The 26,258-nt window shown below is 43.9% G+C and overlaps 1 protein-coding gene across 2 annotated transcripts in view; it reads left to right on the top strand.

Annotated features, from left to right (window-relative positions):
- The window catches only part of KIF20B (kinesin family member 20B), a 274,317-nt gene that overhangs the window by 186,823 nt on the left and 61,236 nt on the right, over positions 1–26,258 (top strand). For both annotated transcript variants that reach the window (XM_030203051.1, XM_030203052.1), the window contains exons 21-23: positions 10,330–10,468; positions 12,295–12,417; positions 15,811–15,871. In XM_030203051.1, coding sequence (XP_030058911.1) covers positions 10,330–10,468; positions 12,295–12,417; positions 15,811–15,871 — 323 coding nt within the window. The remainder of the gene's footprint in view (positions 1–10,329; positions 10,469–12,294; positions 12,418–15,810; positions 15,872–26,258) is intronic.

Raw genomic sequence — 26,258 nt, 5'->3', positions numbered from 1 at the left:
AGCGGCAGCGTCGAGAGGAGAGGTCCCCCTCTGTAGTAGAGGTACCGCCACGTCAGGGTGCCAGCACTTCGGTGCAGTCTCCTGGACCCGAACAGCTTCCGGCACCGATGCCTCTTCCGGCCCCCTCGCCTTTCCCGACAGCGGGCCTGGACGAGTGCCTCCGAGCCATCCTTCCGGGGATTCTGGAAGGGCTGATGCGCCAGACTGTGCTGGCGCCGGGGGTGCTTGCGCCCTCGGCGCCGTTGACTGTGGCGCCGGCGTGCTCTAGCCCGGTGCTGAGGCCTTCGACACCGACGCCGCTTGCGGCGCCGGTCTCGACCGCCACGCAGGTGGAGTCGACGTCGATGGAGGGAGCTTCATCCCCACCGGCGCGGGAGTCCACCGCTCAACGACGCCACCGAGGCCTTGGTGCCTCGACGTCGAGCCGGGCCCGGTTGAGGACTGAGCTGCACGAGCTCATGTCAGACACTGAGGAAGAGGCCTCGTGGGGGGAGGAGGAGGACCCCAGATATTTCTCCTCAGAGGAGTCTGTGGGCCTTCCCTCCGACCCCACTCCTTCACCAGAGAGAAAGCTCTCACCACCTGAGAGCCTCTCCTTTGCCTCCTTCGTCAGGGATATGTCTATTTGCATTCCCTTTCCCGTGGTCTCTGTGGATGAGCCGAGGGCTGAGATGCTCGAGGTCCTCGACTATCCATCACCACCTAGAGAGTCGTCCACGGTGCCGTTGCACAATGTCCTCAAGGAGAGACTGCTTCGGAACTGGTTGAGACCACTATCTAATCCCACCATCCCCAAGAAAGCAGAGTCCCAATACAGAATCCACACGGACCCAGAGTTAATGCGGCCCCAATTGCCTCATGACTCGGCGGTCGTGGACTCTGCTCTCAAGAGGGCACGGAGTTCGAGGGATACAGCCTCGGCGCCCCCGGGGCGGGAGTCTCGCACTCTGGACTCGTTTGGGAGGAAGACCTACCAATCTTCCATGCTCGTGACCCGCTTCCAGTCTTACCAGCTCTACACGAGCATACACATGCGGAATAATGTGAAGCAACTGGCGGACCTGGTTGACAAGCTCCCGCCGGAGCAGTCCAGGCCTTTTCAGGAGGTGGTCAGGCAGCTGAAGGCGTGCAGAAAGTTCCTGTCCAGGGGTATATATGACACCTGTGACGTGGCTTCTCGTGCTGCGGCCCAAGGTATAGTGATGCGCAGGCTCTCATGGCTGCGTGCCTCTGACCTGGACAACCGCACCCAGCAAAGACTGGCCAACGTCCCTTGCCGGGGGGATAATATTTTTGGTGAGAATGTCGAGCAGCTGGTGGACCAACTGCATCAACGGGAAACCGCCCTCGACAAGCTCTCCCACCGGGCGCCTTCAGCATCCACCTCAGCAGGTGGACGTTTTTCCCGGTCCCGGCAGGCTGCGCCCTATGCCTTTAACAAGCGTAGGTACACCCAGCCGGCCCGAAGGCCTCGTCAGGCACAGGGACAGTCCCAGCGCGCTCGTTCTCGTCAACAGCGTGCGCCTAAGCAGCCCCCTGCACCTCCACAGCAAAAGCCGGGGACGGGCTTTTGACTGGATCCATGGGAACATAGCCGCCCTCAAAGTGTCTGTACCAGACGATCTGCCGGTCGGAGGGAGGTTAAAATTTTTTCACCAAAGGTGGCCTCTCATAACCTCCGACCAGTGGGTTCTCCAAATAGTGCGGTGCGGATACGCCCTGAATTTGGCCTCCCTTCCTCCAAATTGTCCTCCGGGAGCTCAATCCTTCAGCTCCTATCACAAGCAGGTACTTGCAGAGGAACTCTCCGCCCTTCTCAGCGCCAATGCGGTCGAGCCCGTACCACCCGGGCAGGAAGGGCAGGGATTCTATTCCAGGTACTTCCTTGTGGAAAAGAAAACGGGGGGATGCGTCCCATCCTAGACCTGAGAGGCCTGAACAAATTCCTGGTCAAAGAAAAGTTCAGGATGCTTTCCTTGGGCACCCTTCTGCCAATGATTCAGAAAAACGATTGGCTATGTTCCCTGGATTTAAAGGACGCATACACTCACATCCCGATACTGCCAGCTCACAGACAGTATCTCAGATTCCGCCTGGGCACACGGCACTTTCAGTATTGTGTGCTGCCCTTTGGGCTCGCCTCTGCCCCACGGGTGTTTACGAAGTGCCTCGTGGTGGTAGCGGCGTATCTACGCAAGCTGGGAGTGCATGTGTTCCCATATCTCGATGATTGGCTGGTCAAGAACACCTCGGAGGCAGGAGCTCTCCGGTCCATGCAGTGCACTATTCACCTCCTGGAGCTGCTGGGGTTTGTGATAAATTACCCAAAGTCCCATCTCCAGCCAGCCCAGTCTCTGGAATTCATAGGAGCTCTGCTGAATACTCAGATGGCTCAGGCCTTCCTTCCCAAAGCGAGGGCCAACAACCTCCTGTCCCTGGCTTCCCAGACCAGAGCGTCTCAGCCGATCACAGCTCGGCAGATGTTGAGACTTCTGGGTCATATGGCCTCCACAGTTCATGTGACTCCCATGGCTCGTCTTCACATGAGATCTGCTCAATGGACCCTAGCTTCCCAGTGGTTTCAAGCCACCGGGAATCTAGAAGATGTCATCCGCCTCTCCACCAGTTGCCGCACTTCACTGCACTGGTGGACCATTCGGACCAATTTGACCCTGGGACGTCCATTCCAAATTCCACAGCCTACGAAAGTGCTGACGACGGATGCATCTCGCCTGGGGTGGGGAGCTCATGTCGATGGGCTTCACACCCAGGGACTGTGGTCCCTCCAGGAAAAGGATCTTCAGATCAACCTTCTGGAGCTCCGAGCGATCTGGAACGCACTGAAGGCTTTCAGAGATCGGCTGTCCTGTCAAATTATCCAAATTCGGACAGACAATCAGGTTGCAATGTATTACATCAACAAGCAGGGGGGCACCGGATCTCGCCCCCTGTGTCAGGAAGCCATCGGGATGTGGTGTTGGGCTTCCCAGTTCGGCATGCTCCTCCAAGCCACATACCTGGCAGGCGTGAACAACAGTCTGGCCGACAGACTGAGCAGAGTCATGCAACCGCACGAGTGGTCGCTCCATTCCAGAGTGGTACGCAAGATCTTCCGAGAGTGGGGCACCCCCTCGGTGGACCTTTTCGCCTCTCGGACCAACCATAAGCTGCCTCTGTTCTGTTCCAGGCTTCAGGCACACAGCAGGCTAGCGTCGGATGCCTTTCTCCTTCATTGGGGGACCGGCCTCCTGTATGCTTATCCTCCCATACTTTTGGTGGGGAAGACCTTACTGAAGCTCAAGCAAGACCACGGCACCATGATTCTGATCGCGCCTTTTTGGCCCCGTCAGATCTGGTTCCCTCTTCTTCTGGAGTTGTCCTCCGAAGAACCGTGGAGATTGGAGTGTTTTCCGACTCTCATTTCGCAGAACGACTGAGCGTTGCTGCACCCCAACCTTCAGTCTCTGGCTCTCACGGCCTGGATGTTGAGGGCGTAGACTTCGCTTCGTTGAGTTTGTCTGAGGGTGTCTCCCGTGTCTTGCTTGCTTCTAGGAAGGATTCCACTAAAAAGAGTTACTTTTTCAAGTGGAGGAGGTTTGTCGTTTGGTGTGAGAGCAAGGCCCTAGAACCTCGTTCTTGTCCTGCACAGAACCTGCTTGAATACCTTCTGCACTTATCGGAGTCTGGCCTCAAGACCAACTCAGTAAGGAATCACCTTAGTGCGATTAGTGCTTACCATTATCGTGTGGAGGGTAAAGCCATCTCTGGAGAGCCTTTAGTCGTTCGATTCATGAGAGGCTTGCTTTTGTCAAAGCCCCCTGTCAAGCCTCCTGCAGTGTCATGGGATCTCAACGTCGTCCTCACCCAGCTGATGAAACCTCCTTTTGAGCCACTGAATTCCTGCCATCTGAAGTACTTGACCTGGAAGGTCATTTTCTTTGTGGCAGTTACTTCAGCTCGTAGGGTCAGTGAGCTTCAAGCCCTGGTAGCTCATGCTCCGTATACCAAATTTCATCACAACAGAGTAGTGCTCCGCACTCACCCAAAGTTCCTGCCGAAGGTGGTGTCTGAGTTCCATCTTAACCAGTCAATTGTCTTGCCAACATTCTTTCCCAGACCACATACCCGCCCTGCTGAACGTCAGTTGCACACATTGGACTGCAAGAGAGCATTGGCCTTCTACTTGGAGCGGACACAGCCCCACAGACAGTCCACCCAATTGTTTGTTTCTTTCGACCCTAACAGGATAGGGGTCGCTGTCGGGAAACGCACCTTCTCCAATTGGCTAGCAGATTGCATTTCCTTCACTTATGCCCAGGCTGGGCTGACTCTAGAGGGGCATGTCACGGCTCATAGTGTCAGAGCCATGGCAGCGTCGGTGGCTCACTTGAAGTCAGCCACTATTGAAGAGATTTGCAAGGCTGTGACGTGGTCATCTGTCCACACATTCACATCACATTACTGCCTCCAGCAGGATACCCGACGCGACAGTCGGTTCGGGCAGTCGGTGCTGCAGAATCTGTTTGGGGTGTAAATCCAACTCCACCCTCCAGGACCCGAATTTATTCTGTTCAGGCTGCACTGTGTTAGTTGTTCTTCGTAGGTCAATTTTCTGTTGTACCCTCGCCGTTGCGAGGTTAAATTGACCTGGGTTCTTGTTTTGAGTGAGCCTGAGAACTAGGGATACCCCAGTCGTGAGAACAAGCAGCCTGCTTGTCCTCGGAGAAAGTGAATGATACATACCTGTAGCAGGTGTTCTCCGAGGACAGCAGCCTGATTGTTCTCACCTACCCTCCCTCCTCCCCTTTGGAGTTGCGTTTGATCATTTTTGCTTGTCATTCAACTGAGCGGGAACGGTCACGCACGGGCGGGAAGACAGCCGCGCATGCATGGTGGGCGTGCCCTGCGTGCGGGACCGCCCGCAAAGTTTTGTTCCGGTTGGTGGGGGCTGCCGTGGACGTCAACCCAGTCGTGAGAACAATCAGCCTGCTGTCCTCGGAGAACACCTGCTACAGGTATGTATCATTCACTGTGCTGTCCATTCACTGTTGTGTATCTGTTGCCAAAATTTTAGTCTATTTTGCCTCTCGTGGTGTAAGTTGTACGTTCTTGTGTATGGTGTGAGCCTTTTTTTCGCCAGTGTAGGAATAGGTTTAATTTGTGGTGGTCTGACCATGGTATTTCAGTCCATTTTGTATCTGATAATGCGAAGTTCCTGTCAGACGTCAGTTTATATACAATGAGGTCGAGTGTGTGTCCTTTGATACGTGTTGCTTGCATCTGCGGCCAGTTTAGGCCCCATAATTGGAGGAATTCCATGCATTCATGTGCATTGGTAGATTTGCTAGGTGTAGTTTATGTCACCTATTATAAGTAAGTTGGCATTAAATACACAGTTGTTTGATATAAAGTCCATGAAGTGTGATTGGCAGTCGTACCAATTTCCTGGTGGTCTGTAAAACAATACGCAGTTTAGGTGATTGAGCAAGGTTGGATGGTAGATTCTAACTGAGGCGATCTCAAGTTGGGGCGTTATGGACTCTGCTACGATTTCTACGGTGAGGTGAGAGCAGAATAGTTGGGAGAATGGCTACCAGGGTGATTCATGTCTTGGAGGGTTTGGGCTTGGTGATGAATTATTCTGAGAACTGGTGCCCTCCCAGTGTTTGAGTTCTGTTGAACACCAGAAATAGAGAGTCATCTTGGCTTGAAAAGATCCATGGTTTTTTGTCCCAGAAAGCAGCATGTTTTTTACCTCCAAATTTTGGGATAAATGGTATGCCACTAGAATTAATATCCTAGTTGAGAGCTTGCATGAGGCTTCTTCAAGCCTTTTCCTCTGTCACAAGATTTTGAGGTTTGCACTTTCCTCTTGCTCCCAGATCGCAAAAACCGGTCCTAATAGAGTAGCATTGAGCATCCTCTGAATTCGTTGCCAGAGAATGTAGTAAAATTGGTTAGCTTAGCGGGATTTTAAAAAGGTTTGGATGGCTTCCTAAAGGTAAAGTCCATAGATCATTATTAAAATGGACTTGGGGAAAATCCACTTTCTAGAATAAGCAGCATAAAATGTATTGTACTGTTTTGGGATTTTGCCAGGTACTTGTGACATGGATGGGACTCAGACAAGGAGGTTGTTAAATTACCTGAGCCAGAACAGTTCAGAGAGGTCCCGAAGCAAGAGGCTTTCTGTGGGAAGGCCCTGATACAGAGGTTTCCAAGAGAGAGCGGGAACCTGAGTACAGAAGACTCCCAGAATCATGTAATTGTCAGCAGGTAAAGCTTCAGTGATGTATGTTTCCTTGAACCTCGGAGCTAAGAGAGTCAATGCTATCTAACCCTGTGGAGTGTATAAAAAAGAGCCTAAGTTAAGTGCTGTATACTTATTCCATGAAGCTTGTGTCTGGAACAAGGTGCAAGAACCCTAAACCAAGAGGGAAAAATAGTCTTTATTGAAATGTGGAACCTTTTCAGGGACAAAGTTCCAGGATTATGTTTGAGACTTTGTCAGTGAAAAGCCTATGAGGAAACAGGCATATTTCCCTTTTTGTACATTTCCCTTTTGACATTGCACTGCCCTCCATCTGTATTCTATGAGGACTCCATGCCTTGCCATTACTCACATTACTACAGTCCCATACATAGGCTGGAAAACCAGTGTGTTTTGACTAGCACCACTTGTTTCCTATCCCTAATGTAGGGAATAGTGGTTCAGATTCTCTGACAGCACAACTTTCCCAACGGTGCCTCAGCAACAGTGAGCCTCTTGCTCAGATGGGTGGAATGGAATTTGCAAGTTATTTTGATGGCTTATTTTGTAGGCGTGGAAAAATTCAGGCTTAAATTTGCCAGATTGAGAGCTGGACCAGGAGGCATGTCAACACATATTAGACAAAGCTGTCCACTCATGGATTTAATGGCATTGTGCTGGAACTTTACGGTATGCTGGTTCTTCAGCCAAAAAAAAGGAACAGGGCACCAGTAGAATGGATGGCCTACTTCAGCTGTGACGGCTGAGCAGTCTCTGTGCTTAATTTGTATAGACAAAAAGGAAGTGGAACTGTCAAACCAAGGGAAGGGGACAGGAGCAACCAGGATAAGAGGGGCAGGATTAGGGAGAATGGTTGTTCTTTGCTTCAGGCTCACCACCTTCTGTCCACTTCTGTGCAGGCTGCCTGGAAGGGAGAAGCTGAAGCAGAACAAATCTGGAACTGTGTTGTAGCCCATTCCCTGGAAGTTATGCCCTGAGCAGTCTGCTTTACTTGTCCCCTTTGTGGCCACTGATAAGCCAGATGGTAGGGAAAATAGAAGATCATCCTTCACTGCTCATTCTGGTTGATCATAATTGGCCCAGAAAGCCTAGTATGTGGACTTCATATGTCTAAGGGCAGAGGAACTTCTCCCACTGCAGCTCCTTGTGACTCAGGGCAAGTCACTTAACCCTCCATTGCCCCTGGTACAAAATAAGTACCTGAATCAGGGGCGTAGCCATGGACAGGCCCAGGCCCAGCTACTTTCCCTCCAGGCCCACCCAACCAACTGTTCCACGAAACACACGGTGCCAGGTCCCATTTCCGACCACTGCTGGATCTCCTGTTGAGCAGCAGTGACCGCTACAAAAACAGCTGTTTTTAAAAAGCAAGTGCGGCACCGCAGGCATCCATCAGGCACTGGCTGTCGGCTCTGCAGCTGCTACTCTTACCTCTCACGTTGCTGCGCTCCTCCGGGGTCCTACTCCAGGGGCAGTGAGGAGAGAGGAGCGGCTGCAGAGCCGATGGCTGCCTGTGGTGCCGTGCTTGCTTTTTAAAAACAGCTATTTTTGTTTTTGTAGCGGCCGCTGCTGCTCAACAGGAGAAGCAGCAGTGGCTGGAAATGGGAGCTGGCACCGCGTGTTTCGCGGTAGACTTGGCAGGTTGGGTGGGCCTGGATGGAAAGAAGGGGATAGAGAGAGAGACACTGGATGGAAAAAAGGGGATAGAGAGAGACACTGGATGGAAGAATTGGGAGGGGGGGTAGATGAATGGAAGGATGGGGAGAGAAAGAGGGAAAACAGATGGAAGGATGGGGAGAGAAAGAGGGGAGACTGGAAGGATGTGGAGAGAGAAGGGACACTGAAGAGACAAGGGTAGAGAGATAGACACTGGATAGGAGGGGGAGAGAGGTATTAGATGGAAGGATCAGGAGAGAGGGTAGATGGATGGAAGAATGGGGAGAGAAAGGGAAGACGATGGAAGGGTAGGGAGACAGAGGAGACACTGGATGGAAGGATGGGGAGAGAAAGAAGGGAGACATTGGAAGGATGGGGAGAAAAACGGCAAATGGCGCAGAAGAGTTAAGCGAAAATGAAGGAAAGCAGAATCTAGAGACTGGGAGCAACACAATGAGAAAAGGTAAATGTCCATACAACAAAGGTAAAGAAAATAATTTTATTTTTAATTTAGGATCAAGTAATATGGTACCTGTGTTAATAACGTTTGAGACCAACACTTCCTTAGGTCAAGAGAGGATACCATAACAGCATTATACTGACCTGAGGCAGGAGGTTTTGGCCTCTGAAAACTCATTGAAAAGGGTGTTAGGCCAGGGGTAGGCAACTTCCGTCCTCGAGAGCCGCAGGTCAGGTTTTCAGGATAACCACAATGAATATGCTTGAGATAGATTTGCATACCATGGAGGCAGTGCTTGCAAATCTATCTCCTGCATATTCATTATGAATATCCTGAAAACCTGACCTGCCTGCGGCTCTCAAGGACCGGAGTTGCCTACCCCTGTGTTAGGCTATTAAATAAATTATTTTCTGAAACCTGATGCACTGAAAAGCAGCACTTTACTCCTGTGTGGCAAATGCATCTGATTAGTGTGACTAAATTTTGCTGGGAGAGGGGGTTAGAGAGAATTTGTGCCCACCCAAAATTGGCAGTCTGGCTACGCCACTGACCTGAATATATGTAAACCGCTTTGAATGTAGTTGCAAAAACCTCAGAATGGCGGTATATGAAGTCCCATTTCCCTTCCCTGCCCTCTTCCTTGAGTTCCGAGTGTATTATGGCAGTGGCCAATCTCATTGTAAAACCCAGATCCACTTTATCCTGCAGCTATCCATGGAACAGACCAGGTTTCACTGCAAGAGATTCTTCAGTGGTGATACAACTTTGCTTAGAATGTGTAAAAGATCTACCTTAGTGTATGTTCTAGCTGTTTGAGATCTGGTGTCAGGATTTGAACGTTTCTCCTTGGCAGGCATATGTGGCGCTTATTTTGATGATCTTTTGGAATGGTCAGGACAAGGTTTTGGCCAGAATTCACTCAAGGTCTAAGTTGCAGGTTCTCATGTTTATTTATTGGGATGTTGAAGGGCCAGTTCAGGGGAGCTCTTTTGTTCAGCCTGATGTAATGTTTTTTTTTCACTGGGGGGGGGCGGGGGTATATCCCTCCCTCATTCAGTGCACTAGTCCCTTAGTGGACTTAGTCTGGTTCTTTGTGCTTTGTTGGCACAAGAAACATGCCATGTTAAAAGAACTTTCCCTTAATTTTAATTTTTTCTGGTGGCCCAGCACAATCGCCAGAATTCTTATCTTTTTCTTTTCCCAGTAACCCATTCCTTTTTGCACAGCTCTCTCCTCACCTAAGGTGATTTCTCCTTTTGACTTGAATTGAAGCATTTCTATTCTGGGATTTTCTTAAGGTGAATGTCTGTCAGCTTCTCAGATATTTTACTGGACTGATCCCGTCTGGAAATTTCTGATGTACAGTGAGCCTCGCATAGGTGCCATCTAAAGTTTCCTTGTCAAGGAACATTGTTCTGTTGCTTGTTTGGGTATTTGTACTTAGCATTTTCTTTTTACTTTTTTGCTTCTTGGGGGCGGAGCTTTTTCCAATTTTTTGTCTAATTGCTTTGACATTAGTATACTGGCAAATGCCTCATTGTGTACCATTCCTTATAACAACAATATCACTTCTAGAAAGGAGTTTGTTTGTGTCTCCATCTGCTATCAAGGTGGCATAAACTTATGCTTTTGAACTTGGCTAGCAGGATTCAAGGAGAGGAAATTTCTCCTTTGCTGAGAAGTATGAACCTTGGTTACCTCTGGAACTTGTGAAAATGTTATTGATCTCTTACAAAAAGTTGCTGTTGTGCATTGCAGTGGCAGATGTTTCATCTTATGGGCTGTGAATGCTGCCTCTGCTAACTGGCCTAAGAAGCAGGAAAAACTCATGTTTGGTTTCCAGGCCTATCACACATCTATGCACAGTGCTGCTACTGGGGCTTAGCCTAGTAAATATAGATTGCTTTTATGTATTTTTTAATATAATTTGCTTTTGTACAAGTTTGAAGAAGGAACTTGAAGATAGCTCTGCCCAAGTGCAAACTCTAACAATAGATCTGCAGAGGAAAGATGAAGAGTATACAGATTTGAAAGAGAAATTGGCTGATGCCAAAAAGCAAATTCAGCAAGTTGAAAAAGAGGTTTGTATATTTTGTTCTATTCCTTTCATTTTCAACCTTTGGTACTGCTGTTTGATATCTTTCTTAATTTTCTTCAGATCATCTGAAATAAAAATAGATTTCTGTTTTCTTCATATAGTTTAATTAGCATAAAAATAGATTTCTGTTTTCTTCATATAGTTTAATTAGCATCTAAGTTGAAATTTTCAGGGACCTCTTGTCTAGTAAGAGCCTGTGATGATGTAGTATAGACCAGACAGGCCTTGTGATAGTTATAATTAGAAATCAAATTTTGTGTACCAGATGTAGACAGTGTTGGGTCATATAATGGTCAGCACCTACTCTTTGGTACTTAGTTTAGCAATCTAGTCAAAACAGACAAGACCCACAGCGAGAAAAATAAGAGGCTTTCACCCAAGGGCAGTAAGGTACCTGCTCATCAAACAAGGTTCAGATTGGTTAAAGCCATACAAAAAAAAGGATTTTTTCCCACTAATTTATATATATATATATATATATATATATATATATATATATAGATATATATATAGATAGATAGAGAGAGAGAGAGAGAGAGAGAGAGAGAGAGAGAGAGAGAGAGAGAGACTCATTGACTTTCAGGTAAATTATTCAGAGAGGTTATCTCTATATTAATTCAAATTATTTTCCTTCCTTAAGTGAGAGAAACTATCTTCACCCAACTTAACGCTTCAAAAAGGTCCTTTTCAGTGATCATGCAAATTTACCAATCATACAAATTTACTTAAACCTTAAAATGAAAAAAAATTAGCTCTATTTTTCACTATTTGGGAGTTCAGAAAAGAAATACCAACTTGGTATAAGGTAAGCAAAATGAATCTGGAGATCATAGAGCTGGTATGGAATAAAGTGGCAGCACATAATTATTTTTTGAAGAAAAAAAGCACAAGTTAAATTTAAAAGCATGTTACCGGATGCAGTCCAGCAACCAGAATAGGATTATTGAGCACCTTAAGTCTACAGTGTTGAATCTTTTAGCTCAAAACAGTTCATTTTAATCGTTTGATTTCCTTTTGTGTAAATTAAATAGGTCAATTTACCTCTTGGCGTCTGCCAAAATTCATGTAATAAAATATTGCCTATTGCAAGTCCTACTATTTTAGGAGTTGAACAAAAACACATTTCATATACTAAGAATGAAGTACTGCAAGAATTCATTGCAGTATATGCAATATTATTATGAAACTGTTTCTGAGCACAATAGAAAAGCACTGAGAAAATGCCTGCTTGGTTTTTTCTATTTAGAGACCCCAGACTTAATTACATGACCATTCTCGATCAGTTCTGTTTTGTATTTAGCACACAAGTCAAGTGATTACTCACAAAATATATTTTAGGTCATTTCAGTATTTGTGCAATGAAAGCACTGGCCCATAAAATAGGTGTGTAATAATTGCATTTTGCATTTGTTTTTTTGGGGATCTATATAGAGGAGTATCCTAATGGTTGCAGCAGTTGGTTCAGAGTCAAGGAAGACAAGTTAGTCGTCCTACCGCTCGTTATGATCTTGGGGAAAGTCACTTAACACTCTATTACCTCGTAAAAAGTTAGCGTGAGCCCTCTAGGAGCAGAATACTTGTTCTTGAATGTAACTTGCCTTGAACTGACTAAATCCAAATATTTTATGTGCCCAGAATGACAGAAGGAAGAAAATATGTAAAACTTTGTCTATATTTTTGTTCGTTCATTGATTAAAAAAAAAAAAATCTGTTAGCCTCACTGAAATCAGGTATCTATTTTAGTTAGTTTGGATGTAGAGATGAAAGGTGTTTGGATATGTTTTGAGTAATGTGTATTCTGTCTTGGAGGTGTCCACAATGCGTGAAGAAACAAAATTACTGACTAACAAAGTTAATGAATATGAGAAAAGCAAAGAACATATGTCTCGGGAACTTGATATTAAACAGCGAACAATTCAACAATTTAAAAAGGTATTTGTAAACTTTTTTTCTATTTCAAATTATGCTGTTACTTTATCCTGATTCTAGACTATTTGAAATTCGTCTATTTGCTGACATCATTGGCTAAAAATAATCTTATCCTCTGTTTTGAAAACATCTCACAGGCCTCGTTTCATCAGAAGTCGTGTTGTACTCTGTGTGTGAGGGTTTTTAGCCAGTCTCAGAATTATGTAAAAATCAGTGGCCTATTGACAGAGAGCATGATCATATCCCCTTTCTTGATAGGAAGAGAAACTTTACCACTTCTACAGATATGTAGAGTTTGATGGGGGAAAAAAAAGCACAGTATGTTTCCATCAGAATGTCACGTTGAATTAAGGCTGGAAGCTTAAACACTTGACCATTTCAGTTACCACATTTCTTCATTTCTGTATGTTATAAGTCTTTAGTATGCCTACAGCTGCTAATAACGCAAATAAATTGTAACGGATTCAAAAAAGAATGGCAAACAAAACTGAGAATATTATTATGCCTCTGTATAGGCTCCTAGTGCAACTGCACCTTGATTATTGTTGCACTTTTGGTTGGCCCATCGCCAGAAAAGTATAGGCCTTCATTTTAGAAGTCCTATTCGTATTTGAGACGTGCATAAAAAGCCACTTAAATGTTTATCTTGCATAAACATCTAAGCCTCCATTTTATCAAGCTTGGATATGCACATTTCCAAACCCAAGTGCATGCAAATGGAAAGGGGGCATGGTCTTGGCATATTTTAGACAGGACAAGGGCATAGCAAGTTTACAAAACATTTAGGGCCCTGTTTACAAAGGTGCGCTAGCGTTTTTAGCGCTCACTAACTGTATTGATGTCCATAATATTTCTATGGGCATCTACATCGTTAGCTCATGCTAAAACTGCTAGCACGCCTTTGTAAACAGGACTCTCTGTTCCAATTTTAGAGGGGGCTGAACATCTGTCTTAAAAGTGATGATGGGAGTTAAACTTGTTACCAAGCGTGTGTAGGATTTGCGAGAGCTACTATTAAGCAGCTCTCCACTGGAAGGGAATAGGGAAACTGGTCATTGTGACAGTGTTAGGATTACAACCAGTTATGTTTCTAAGATCACAAAAACAACCGGTTTCGTGCTGGCTTGAAAAAAATTGGTATTCTGTAAGGTTATTTTTCTAAAATGGATGTTTATGCCATACCACTGGTGCATAAAAATCCATTTCTCTGTATTTTAGAACAGCCATTTCATCAGCAGATTCGGTTCTAAAATACTAAAATTGGAGTCATCCTGACCCCTTTCTAAAATGAGGCTTTTGTGATGTGGCTTAGTGCTGAGATACAGAAGACCTCTCCTGATGAAGCAATCAAGTGAAACTGAGAAGCTCTATAGAGTGCAGCCTAAAAAGCTAAGTTAATCACCTGCAGTCATTGCAATTTAGAGTAAATAAGTTTACAAAAATTTTAAAAATAGGCTTAGGAGGAATCTAAGGAAATATTCTTTCATGGAAAGGGTGGTGGAAGCATGGAATGGCCTACCGGTAGAGGTCGTGGAGACGAGAACTGTGTCAGAATTTAAGTGTGGCTCATGCATGTGGGTTCCTAGGAAAAGGAGTTAGTGGTTGCTGAGAGAGGGCAAACTAGATGGGCCTTTTGGCTCTTATCTGCCGTCATGTTCGTCATCTAGAGAGGTGGAGGTTTTTATGACTCATGGAAATCACCGTATGCTATAAAAACAAGGGCAACGGCACTACTGAAGTCTCTTCCTCTTCCCATTAGAAAAGATATATATCAGTTGGTTAGCGTAGACTTTACTATTATATTTTGGATTATTTTGATATTAATAAGTCCAAAGCCTACGCTAATGTTAGGTAGTAACCAATGTTTAATAGTAATACTTAAGTATGATGACTAATATGTAAAATTTCTTGTTGAAATTCAAAGCGGTTGCTGTGAAAAAACAGCAAAAAGCTCTAGGGCGTTACTTTTTTTTTTTTTTTTGCTTCACCCTGTGTTCTTATGCTGCAACTTCAAAAGAAGCAATAGGAAACATTTTATATTTTTAAGCCATTACTATAAAACCTTACAAGGCCTAAATCATTTTTTTATGTGCAGATTTGATGAAAAGTAGTTAACCTAAGCAGAGAAAAATAAAGTGCACAAATATGGGCATTTATTTAGGTATCTCTCCAGGACTAAGGCCATAAGAAGAAAAGAAGAATGCAGCACATGTGAAAACAGCAATTCAAGACTTGAATCTTATGAATGAGCAAATATCTTCACTTAAAAAGATGTTAAATAAGACTTGCCTGCCCGCATCCCCATGTCCTTATTTGCTACAGAATGAATGCGCCAGGCAGTAAAGCTGAGTGACATAGGGAAAGCAACTTGTAGAAACCTCTGCCTCACTGTAATAGTCAGTATCTTGGCCTCTCACATTGACTGGCGGGATGCAGGTAGATGACGACCAGAACTGAGTTTTTCAGTTTCGCCCAAAACCAAATCGGTGGATGAAATTTGGGCAGCATGGCCCACCTCTCGCCCATCAAAGCCGCCCACCGCCCATTCTGGCCTACTTTAGAAGCCCAGGTGGGTCTAATAGCTTAGTCTGGGCAAAAGTGCTCCCAAGTTGCTACTGCCCATGACTGCCAGGACTGCAAGTGGCAGTCTTGCGACACTGCCATGGAAAGACGTGGCAGCCATTTTTAATGCAGAGCTGGAACGGGCAGGAGCAACTTGGGCATCGCTCCTGCCTCTACTATATATTTTGATTTGTGAAACATCTTTTTTGTGTAGTGAGCTTCCAGTACAATTAATACAAATTGATAAATATTTTGACTTTTTTTATTTGCATGCCATATTTGTTTTTGCTTTTTGTACAGGTTTGTGGTCCTGTACCTATATGTAAATTTTTTTAATTATTTCCTGCAGTTAGTCAATTGTATTGAGCAGTTTTATTTCCAGTTATTTTATTTTAGATGGCATCATACCCATAGCACTTTATAAGCAATTGAAATACTATAAAAACAGTACATAAGCCAAAGGAACAGTAATAAAAGCTGATATGGGGGCTGAGATATGAAAAGAGGGCTTTTGAGCTTTTTGTGAGATATTGAAGAGAAATCTAGAGTGCTAGGTACAAGAAGGCTCAAAATCAAGAGGCAATCTGTTTTATGGATAGTTAATGTCCAATTCGGCGCAAAGATTGCAAGTGGGCACATGGCATAGGCCTCTTCCTAATCATTCAGCTGGTTCTTTTTTTGGTGGTTTTATTGTTTAGATGTAATGCAGAAGATCTTCTAGTAAACCAGTACTGTTAGCATAGTTTCATGGATTCCTACCATTTTTTATAAACACCTGAGCATTCATTGCTTTATGATGTCATGTTATAAATGATTTTGTATTAAATCTCTTAGGAACAACTGGCTAATGAGAAAGTAGAAGAAGTTTCAAAGCTTTACCATGACGCATGTGAAGGTAACATGACATTTTATTTTCTGTGATACTGTTTGGTTTATTTTATTTTATTTTGTTTAATAGCTTATTCATTTGATGTACTGCCTTACAGCAGTTTACAAATCAAGCATGAAATTAAATGTAGTTAATCTGCATCTCCCTTTTAACAAAGCAGAGAACAAAGGAAGCAAAATGGTGCAATTGTGAACATTTATCAGAAATTGCAGAAAAGGCCAAGCCGTAAACTGGGGTGGGCTAATTGACAATAAGCAAATAAAAAGATGGAGGTTTGTGCTATGGTCCAAAGGTGGGTGTATATAGAACCAAATTTTAAAGCCATATCTAAAAGTAGAGTAGGTGCAGTTTATTCACAAGCAAATGGGAATAGAATTCCAAAGTGTAGGAGCCAAATAAAAACTGCAAGGACTGGAATGTAGGCAATTTTTAGAAAAAGACCTGCCGAGAGGTCAAGCAACAGTCTGAATAGAGAATGAGAAGATCAGCTAGATGTTCAGGCCATTGGGTCAGAAGACTCTTCAACCAAGGTTAACAAAGCCAGTGATTGGCTTGAAGAATTGTTTCATGGTTGAATTTGTGATGTTAAATAGCCATGTTCTGTGTAGGATGAATATGAACATAATATAAGAGTTGCCCTACTGGCCCAGAACAAGAATCCATCTAGCCCAGTATCCTGTTTCCAAGTGTGTTCATTCCAGGTCAAAAGTACCTGGTAGAGTCCCAAAAAGTAGCAGGATTTCTTGCTACTTAATCCCAAGGATAAATGATGGCTTTCCCCAAGTCTACCGTAGTGGTTTGTGGAATTATCCTCAAAATTTGTTCTAATCTTTTTGTAAACCTAGTTACATAACTACTTTTGCTACTTGCTCCAGAAATGAGTGAAAAAATATTTTATCCTATTTGTGTTAAAATTGCTACTATGTAATGTTCACTTGTCTTTGTACTTTTTGAAAGAATAAAAAAAAAAATCCATGTTTACTACTACTTAACATTTCTAAAGCGCTACTAGGGTTACGCAGCGCTGTACAATTTAACATAAAAGGACAGGCCCTGCTCAAAGTTTACCTGTTCTATTCCATTCAGGGTTTACAGACCTCTGTCATTTCTCCCCATAGCAGTTTATTTTCCTAGATGAAAAGTTCTAACTGCTTTAGCCTTTTCTCGTATGAGTCATTCCATTCTATTAATCATTTTGGTCACCCTTCTGTGTACCTTTTCATAGTAACATAGTAGATGACGGCAGAAAAAGACCTGCATGGTCCATCCAGTCTGCCCAACAAGATAAACTCATATGTGCTATTTTTTGTGTATACCTTACTTTGATTTGTACCTGTCCTTTTCAGGGCACAGACAGTATAAGTCTGCCCCGCCTCCCACCACCAGCTCTGGCACAGACCGTATAAGTCTGCCCAGCACTATTCCCGCCTCCCGCCACCGGCTGTGCCACCCAATCTCGGCTAAGCTCCTTAGGATCTATTTCCAGCTCCACTATGTCTTTTGAAGATGTGGTAACTATAATTGAAGTATTTTCCCTAGGCTATCCTTAACATACAGCTTAACCCTTCATTTAATCTGTGCTGGCACTTCTATATAGATTGGTACCATTTGCTACCCTCTTTCTACTAGATCTCTGAGATACCTATTATGTTGTTGTGTGTGTGTGTGTAAGCCTATCTCTGGGCAGCCTTTAGTTCCTTATCGTCCCTCCATACCGGCCCAGAATGTGACTGATGGGTTGTGTATGCCTTCCAGCAGGTGGAGACTGAGAAAAAAACTGCAACCCCAGCTAGCCAATAAGAGCCCTTGCCAGCTAGAGAAAGATCCAGTAATCTCAGTCTCCAGCAGGTGGAAGGTGGTGAGCCCTGTAGTCTCAATCCTTTCTTTGATTCTTTAATTCTTATCTTTCTGTTTTGTCTGTGGATTGTTGGATTTCTTGTTGTTTCCTGTGCCTTAAAAAAAACAAACCCCAAAACCTGTTTCAGAGGCAGAGGTCTGAGGGGGGTCTCTTAGTGCCTCAGGGGTGCTACACTCGGGTGGCCGAGTCCCTCCCCCCCATTTCCTCCCTGATATCTCTTGGCAGCTGGCTCTTTTAATCTGTAATCTATTGCTGGCAGTAAGAGTAAAGCTTTAAGTGAGGACATTGCAGAGGTCACTTCTGTCGAGATGGTTGTCCCAGACAGATTCTCTTCTTCAGAGGTTGCCACTGTCGCTTCAGGTGAGGACCAGTCTTCGTTGGTGGCTCCGCGAGTCCAATGTGACCAAAGGTATGCCGCTAGAACAGCCCAGCTGGTTGGTGCTGACGACTGATGCCAGTCTTCAAAGCTGGGGAGCTCACTGTCAGGGACAGTTTGCTCAGGGTCTCTGGTCTCGCCAGGAGACGTGTTGTTCAATCAATCTGTTTCTACATCTGCTGAGAGGCCGGACAGTCCGAGTGATGTCGGACAATGCCACGGCAGTCGCATATATCAATTGGCAAGGAGGGACGAAGAGTCTGCTGTTGGAAAGAGAGGCGTCGCTATTGCTTCAGTGGTCAGAGGTCCATCTGGTTGCTCTTTCAGCAGCCCATGTGGCAGGGGTCTTAAATGTCCAGGCAGACTTTCTCAGTCGTCACATGCTCGATCCCTGAGTGTGGTCACTAAGCGAAATGATGTTTTGGCAACTGGTCAATCGTTGGGGGTCGCCTGAGATGGATCTGTTTGCCTCAGCCGACAATGCGAAGCTTCCTCTGTTCTTCAGTCGTTGCAAGGATCCCAAAGCGCAAGGCGTGGACGCTCTTCTTCAATCATGGCCGATCGGTCTAATGTATGCATTTCCTCCTTGGCCTATGATAGGACGTCTTCTGCAGAAAGTCAAGGCTCACAGGGGACGTCTGATCTTGGTAGCTCCGGATTGCCCTCGAAGGCCGTGGTACGCCGACCAACGGCGGCTGCTGGTGGATGTGCTGTTCCGGCTTCTTGTCACACGGGATCTGTTGTCGCAAGGTCCGCTCGTTCATCCAGATCCAGATAGATTCTGTCTTATGGGCTGGCTCTTGAGAGGGCTAAGCTGATTAAGAGAGGTTATTCTGCTCAGGTTATTTCTACTATGCTTCACTCTAGATGTCGTTCTACTTCCTTGAATTATGTGTGCACCTGGAGGATATTTGAGGAATGGTGTAAGGAGTGGAGTTTTTCTACATTTTGTACTTCAGTTCCGCAAATTTTGGATTTTTTGCAGCGCGGTTTTGAAAAGGGCTTTGGTTTGGCTTTTCTTAAAATGCAGATTGCGGCATTGTCGTCTTTTCGTGGTCGTGTCCAAGGTAAATCTCTTTCTGGGCACCCGGATGTGATGCGTTTTTTTTTAAGAGGGGTTAATATTCGTCCTCTGTCTCAGAGTTCTTTTCCTCATTGGGATCTGAATTTGGTGCTTTTGGTTCTTACTAAACCTCCTTTCGAGCCTTTGTCGTCTTGTTCTTTAAAAGACTTGACTTTGAAGACAGTATTTCTGGTGGCCATTGCTTTGGCTAGGCGAGTTTTGGAGTTCTGTGCTGATCGGGTAATTTTGCGGCCAGTTCCTTCCTTGCTTCCCAAGGTTGACTCGCTTTCGTGTTTCTCAGCCTGTAGTTTTGCCTGTTCTTGGTTCCTTTTCCGGTTCTGCAGAGCAGCGTCTTTTGAAGTGTTTGGATGTCAAGCGAGTGTTGAAACACTGTATTAAGTCTACTGTTGATGTGCGGCGATCTGACTGTTTTATTCTGATTGGAGGCTCGTGCAAAGAGTTCATGGCCTCTAAGCCCACTATTTCTCGTTGGCTTAAAGAAATGATTGCATCAGCTTATCTTTTTTTCTGGGAAATCTGTTCCAGAACATGTTAAGGCTCACTCTACAAGAGGTCAGGCTGCCTCTTGGGCAGGTTGTTGTCTGGTACCTCCGGAAGACATTTATAGGGAGGCGACTTGGTCGTCCTTGCATTCTTTTTCTAAGCACTATCGTTTGGATGTCCTCAGTCATCGGCAGGTTGCTTTCGGGGAGCGTTTCTTGTCAGCGGGGCTGTTAGGGTCCCTCCCATAATTTTACTGCTTTGTTACTTCCCATCAGTCACATTCTGGGCCGGTCCGGAGGGACGATAAGGAATGGTAAATTAGGCTAATTTGCTTTCCTTTAGTCCCTCCATACCGGCATAGATCCCTCCCTTTAGATACCTGTATGGTTAGAAGTTTGAAGAGTTGTTTCTTTGGAGCTGTGCTGCTCGTTGGTAGTTCGAATAAATATATAGACTAACTGTCCTGTTTTGCGGGAACAGGTTATGTGTAGAGGCACTCGCCCTATGTTGGCACTCACCCTATGTTTATGTATTTATTTATTGCATTTGTATCCCACATTTTCCCACCTATTTGCAGGTTCAATGTGGCTTACATAGTTTTATTAACAATGTCATTCCAAGCTATCAGATAAAATTAGTATTGTGCAGAGATTAAGTAGGGAAGAGAGAAGAAGGGAGGGAGTGATTAGGGTAGTTATAGAGGTGGAGTTTCATAACTGAGTGGGTTGGTGAGATGTATTAGGTTATCGGTTCTCATTGTAGGCTTTGTTGAAGAAGTATGTCTTCAGAGATTTGCAAAAGATAGTTATTTCGTTGATTGTTTTCAGGTCTGTAGGTAGTGCATTCCATAACTGTGTGCTCATGTAAGAGAAGGTAGTTGCATGCATCAGCTTGTATTTTAGTCCTTTACAGCTGGGGAAGTACAGGTTGAGAAATTTGAGGGATGATCTTGTGGCGTTTCTGGGAGGTAGGTCCACGAGGTTTAGCATGTATATTGGAGCGTCTGTGTGAATGATTTTGTGTACAATCGTGCAGATTTTGAACGCAATTTGTTCCTTAAGTGGGAGCCAGTGAAGTTTCTCTCTTAAGGGTTTTGCACTTTCATATTTAGTTTTTTCCAAATATGAGTCTGGCAGCAGTATTCTGGGCAGTTTGGAGTTTTTTGATAGTCTGTTCTTTACAGCCAGCGTACAGTGCGTTGCAGTAGTCCAGATGACTTATTACCATTGACTGTACCAGGGTACGGAAGATGTATCTCGGGAAGAACGGTTTTACTCTGAGTTTCCACATGGAGTAGAACATCTTTTTTGTTGTGTTTTTCACGTGGGCATCAAGAGTGAGGTTTCGATCAATGGTGACTGCAAGAATTTTCAAGTTTTGAGAGACAGGAAGAGAACAGTATGGTGTGATTATGGTGGAGAAATTTTTTGTGTTATGTTGTGAGGTGAGTACAAGACGTGTTTTTTCTGCATTAAGTTTTAGTTGGAATGCATCTGCCCATGTGTGCATTGTTTGGAGGCTTTGGTTGATCTCGTTGGTGATTTCATTTAAATCATGTTTGAATGGGATGTAGATTGTGTCGTCATCTGCATATATGTAGGGGTTGAGGTTTTGGTTGGCTAGAAGTTTGGCTAAAGGTATCATCATTAGGTTGAATAAGGTTGGTGAGAGGGGGGATCCTTGGGGGACTCCACATTCAGGTATCCATGGGGGTGATCTCTCTGCGTTCGTAGTTACTTGGTATGATCTTGTGGTCAGGAATCCTTTGAACCATTTGAGAACTATGCCTCCTACTCCAAAGTATTTTAGTATATTGTTTTTATTCACCTCTTCTTATAGACCTCTTTCTGACTCCGTCACACGGGGGACTAAAGGTACTTAGTTCATATATCAGGTTCTGTATAGTTTCTCTAACCTCCATTGTCACCCAATCATAAGGGGGTCTGTTCTGGGGTGGCATTAGGAGCCGTAATTGAAAACTAATTCCCATAACTACTCTTTCTGTCCAAAACTGAGTATCACTTGTATGTGATCTACCTTAGGCTAAATGTTAGGTAAAGAGAAGATAGAATCAATAAAAATAGAGACAGAGATAGGTTTAGATAGATAGGTACATTTTATTTCTTACCCAAACACAAGTCTTCAAGTTGATACAAATACAGACATCAGATTCTGGTTTCAGCCGCACAGGGCTTCGCCGTCTGACTGAAGCTTTGGAGAAGACTCTCTAACCAAGCCAAAATCTTCCTTCTTTTATACTCTATCCTCTCCATAGAAGTGAATGGTGAGATACCTAGCTAATATTTCGCATTTCTGAGAGCATACTTTCCCATGCTGTCTGCTGTCGGATGTGCCCACCTCCTTCCGTTCTCAGCTACTGCTAATTATCAACATGTTTTGGGAAGCGTTGAGATAACAGTTTCACATCTTCCGGCTGCAATACTTTTCATACCATCTCAATACCTTTCATACCATCTCATGAACTCTGTATTACCTCTGTATCATTGTATCATCTGCTTTTTTTTTTTCAGATTCTATTAACTTGCAGGGAGAGCAAGTCCTTGCTCAGCCAGTCATAGATTTTTAAACCTAGCTGGTATTTTTACAGCCTGAGTCCTAAAATCTGGCCTTCCACCCTTCCGGTGGGCATCTTGCTGTAGTATAATTATACATTCCCCACTTGTCACCCCCTCTGAGGAGGGGTGACACAAAGCTCGTCAAGCTCGTCATCATCCATTCCAGAAGGTGGCAAGCTATCAAACGAGAGGGGGAGTTTTGGTCTTACAAATTGATAGAAGGTATGGTGCAAGACAAGAAACTTCATTCTTAGGTGGTATATTTTTGGGCATATGGAATTCCCTTTATATTACCCAAACCCTTGGGCCTTAATCTTGATGTTACCCCTCTTGAGGCGTACTCAAACCTGTAGTGAGAGAGGTTTTATGAATGGGACTAATCCATGAGCTCATTTACAAAATCCCATGAAGTATAGGTATACGGGTAATAGCAATTTCAGGTGGATCATACTAATAAATACTTTCAAGTCTTGCTATGACTTCTATTGTATCTGTTGCATAGTACATGGGGAGATAATCTAATGTATGTATCTCAGTGGTCCTCGGAAGGAATAGTGGTTTTGATTAAGCATTGTTATGGTGGCTCAACAAATATATGGTTAGTATTCAGATTGCAAGCTGTTTAAGGTTGTAGGTATTCAGAATCCTTAAACAGGTCGGAATTCCTGGACCTTACTATTACTCATCATTAGCATCCAATCATGAGCACTAATAAGTGGATAGCAAGTATGAGGTTGCCTCATACAGCAAAAATGGTCAATCCTAGGAAAATTTATATTAACCAAGGTCATGCATGGATCTTGACATATGCATAATGACCTGGAAGTATGGGAAGCATTGTATATATCCGTTACCCCTACAGAAAGACATGCAGCTCAAGTAAGCCTACACCAAAGTTAAACAATTGCATAACAGGTTGATACTAACAGAGTTTACATCTACATTATGATATCTTAGCCAGTATGATGTTATCCTTGTATCTGAACAATATTAATTTCAATTTAAATTACATAAACAGAAATAACGGGGAAACTCGTGGAAAAACAATTAGAACAATTAAAGGAAATAATAGGAAAATAAAAATAAAACCTTTTCAATATCTAGACAGGATTGCTGCTAAACTGAAAATAAAACATCTATAATGTCCATAAACAGCAACAGTAGTTCTCAAATTAAGTATCAGTTCAAAAGTTTCTTTCATCGAACATGGTCGAGGCGGTGGAAGCGTTGAAGAATCTGGACGGAGTTCTGGAAGATCCAACAGGGCTGGGAAGTGGCCGGTCTTGAGATGGTTAGGCTGGTAACATCTGGTTCTGCGGCTGAGTAAACACGTATATCTTTCACATGTGGTCCAGTAGTTTGCAAGGTGTAAAGATTATTGCCACAACCTTGGGGGATCTAACATCATTTGGGCCAGGATAAATTTTGAAGACGTACTTGTGGTGTACAAAGTGGGATCTTTTCATGTCTTTATTCTAGGCATACACTATCATAATCAGTCCATCAAGAGCCAGAGGCTGGCAAAGGAATAAGCAAAATAACTGTATGCTTGAATGATACATTGCTATATCTTAGTGGGCATAATGCGGTGTGAATTGAATAGACATGAAAGACAATGTCAACATGGAGAAAACAGTGCTAATTAAGTGCAAAAGCAAAAGGGAAACTAGAAGGGTTCAATAATGAAAAGCCAATTTTCATAAATAGCAATAGTATATATGAAATTATATCTCCTGATTGGTAGGGATTAGAGCTTCAACTGCAACCCTCTTAATACTAGGAATTGGGATTTGCATAATATATCCCCACTTCTGGCTTGCATAACGTGCAAGACAGATTGGTAATCTTTACGAAGACATGATCAAATAACAATGGTTAAGTATGTGGAACAAAAGAGATGATGGTAAATGTTCATTTATTGATGTATGGAGGGCAATGCGTCGCAATTTATCGCCAATAGATATGGAATCTTCACCTACGATGACTACCATTCACCAAGGGTTGAGCCCTCAGCTGCAGGAGGCCAGCAGGACTTACGAGCTAGATGATTCAGAAGGAAGGGTAGAGGCCAAAGCTTTGTGTAACTCCAGCAAGTGGAGAGCCTATCTCTTTTGCTCATGGACCAATTGATGCATCTGTCGAAACTCACGCTGAATAATGTCTCGTTTCTCACACCAGGTAATGTTGGGGTCTGTGCATCTGTCTTTTAATTTAGCGATTCTTTGCTGCAACATAGCCTTCAGATCAGATACATTATCGGGTAGCTCTTCTTTGCTAGCAGTCGTCTCCTCCATCTGGGGAAAGGCAAAACTTAAACAGACCAGTAGTGCAATTTATGTGGTTAAGTTATTGAAAGAAGTCAGAATGCTAGGAGGAGGGTCGTGGGTATAAATGGGGGCCAGGAAAGAGGCTTGGTAAGAAACAAAGCATCGAGAATGGAAAAAATTAAAAAAATTAAAAAAGCACCCTGAAGGGTGTAAGATAAAAATAGGCTTAATAATAAAAAAACAAAATATGATACATCTGAATTGCAGCAAGGCATATTCAGAAGGCAATGCCAGAAAAAGGTTCCTTGAAAAAGACAAATGAAAAAAACATTCAAAAGTGCAGACACCAGTGATTTTTCCTTCACATAGAGTTTAAGTAACCTTTTTCAATCAGACAAAGAAGTAGGAAGAAGCATATCGCTTCAAGACAAATCCACCACGCGGCAAGAGTTAGTTGAAGCAAGGTGTTAGTTAAATACACAAAGCATGAATTCCAGGACTGTTGCACCCAAATAATCTACACCAGTTTGTCTCACAATCACTCGCAGTGAAAGACAGACAGATAAAAAAACCAATAGTTGGGGTTATTGTGATTACCTGTTGTAAATAGAAAGGAATTAAAAAGTGGAGTGCATAATTTTCCTTATTCATGTCCGAAAGCTTCACCAATTCTCTGTTCAAGAATACTACAAATTGTATGATCAGCGCAAAATGCTCCCCCAAATGGCCAGTTCAAGGGAGTATTTCTCGCGTTTTTTCCATATAACGGATAATGGTTAGTAAATATGTCTTCTTTCTTAGACCAGGAAATAATGAAAAGCTTTCAGATGTCACACATATCATAGAGAGATTTCAAAAATGAAGGCTTTATATTCATAAAAAACTAAAGAAGTAAATGTCACATCAATTTAAACAGCTTAATAGTTAAAGCAGAAAACATTTTAAAAATGTGCAATACACAGCTTTTATTAAACAGGGATCCCGTATAAAGTAAAATGGCATAAATAAGTCAGTTCAGGTATACATATAAAAAAACATAAAATGAACATCCTCTGGGGATCACTCATCCCTGCAGTTGATAAGAACTCCCCAGGGAAGGTATGCATAGAAACAACTAAATAACTTGCTGACTCAGTTAGGTCATTTGTATGGTACCATAAATATACACTTGAAATTAAACCAGGAGAAATATAAAATAAAAACACGTTACCTGCAATAGAAACAGAAACATCACACCAACACATATACAGAGAAATGGTTTCTGGATACTAAATGAGGAGCTGAGTACTATGAGTAACTGTGAACTACAAAATCAGATCGGGTTCGGAATACGCCTAGTCATTATGGACGGGTGGGGTGGGCGATTTTGATTTCTGGGCTAGCGTTGAACGGGTAGTAGACACTGCGATGCAGAATGGTCGATGTGATAGCAACGGAAACATTCCACGTTGGCACGACAGTTGAGGTTTTGGTGAATCTGTTTTTTTTCCCTCTGTGTTTTCTAGGTACGCGTAGTCGTGGTCGTGGACAGACGGCTGCGTAATAGCCGCATTGCCCGAACTTGAGCTCGGGGCAGATTCCGTAATGGTTGAGAACACTGAAAGGCATAATGGCCATATTGCTGGCAGCGATAACACAGGACATCTGGAAAGCGATCAGGACTAGGCCGGGAACGGTAGTCTCTGGGTTGTCTAGTGGAATCAGGGGGCCCCCGTAGGGGACCTCGCTGAGGTTGGGCGCGGCGGCCAC

Source organism: Microcaecilia unicolor, chromosome 5 (genome assembly GCF_901765095.1).
Source record: "Microcaecilia unicolor chromosome 5, aMicUni1.1, whole genome shotgun sequence".
In the NCBI taxonomy this organism is placed as follows: domain Eukaryota; kingdom Metazoa; phylum Chordata; class Amphibia; order Gymnophiona; family Siphonopidae; genus Microcaecilia; species Microcaecilia unicolor.
Note: the sequence above shows the minus strand (reverse complement) of the source record. Positions and strands in the feature narration are given on the sequence as shown.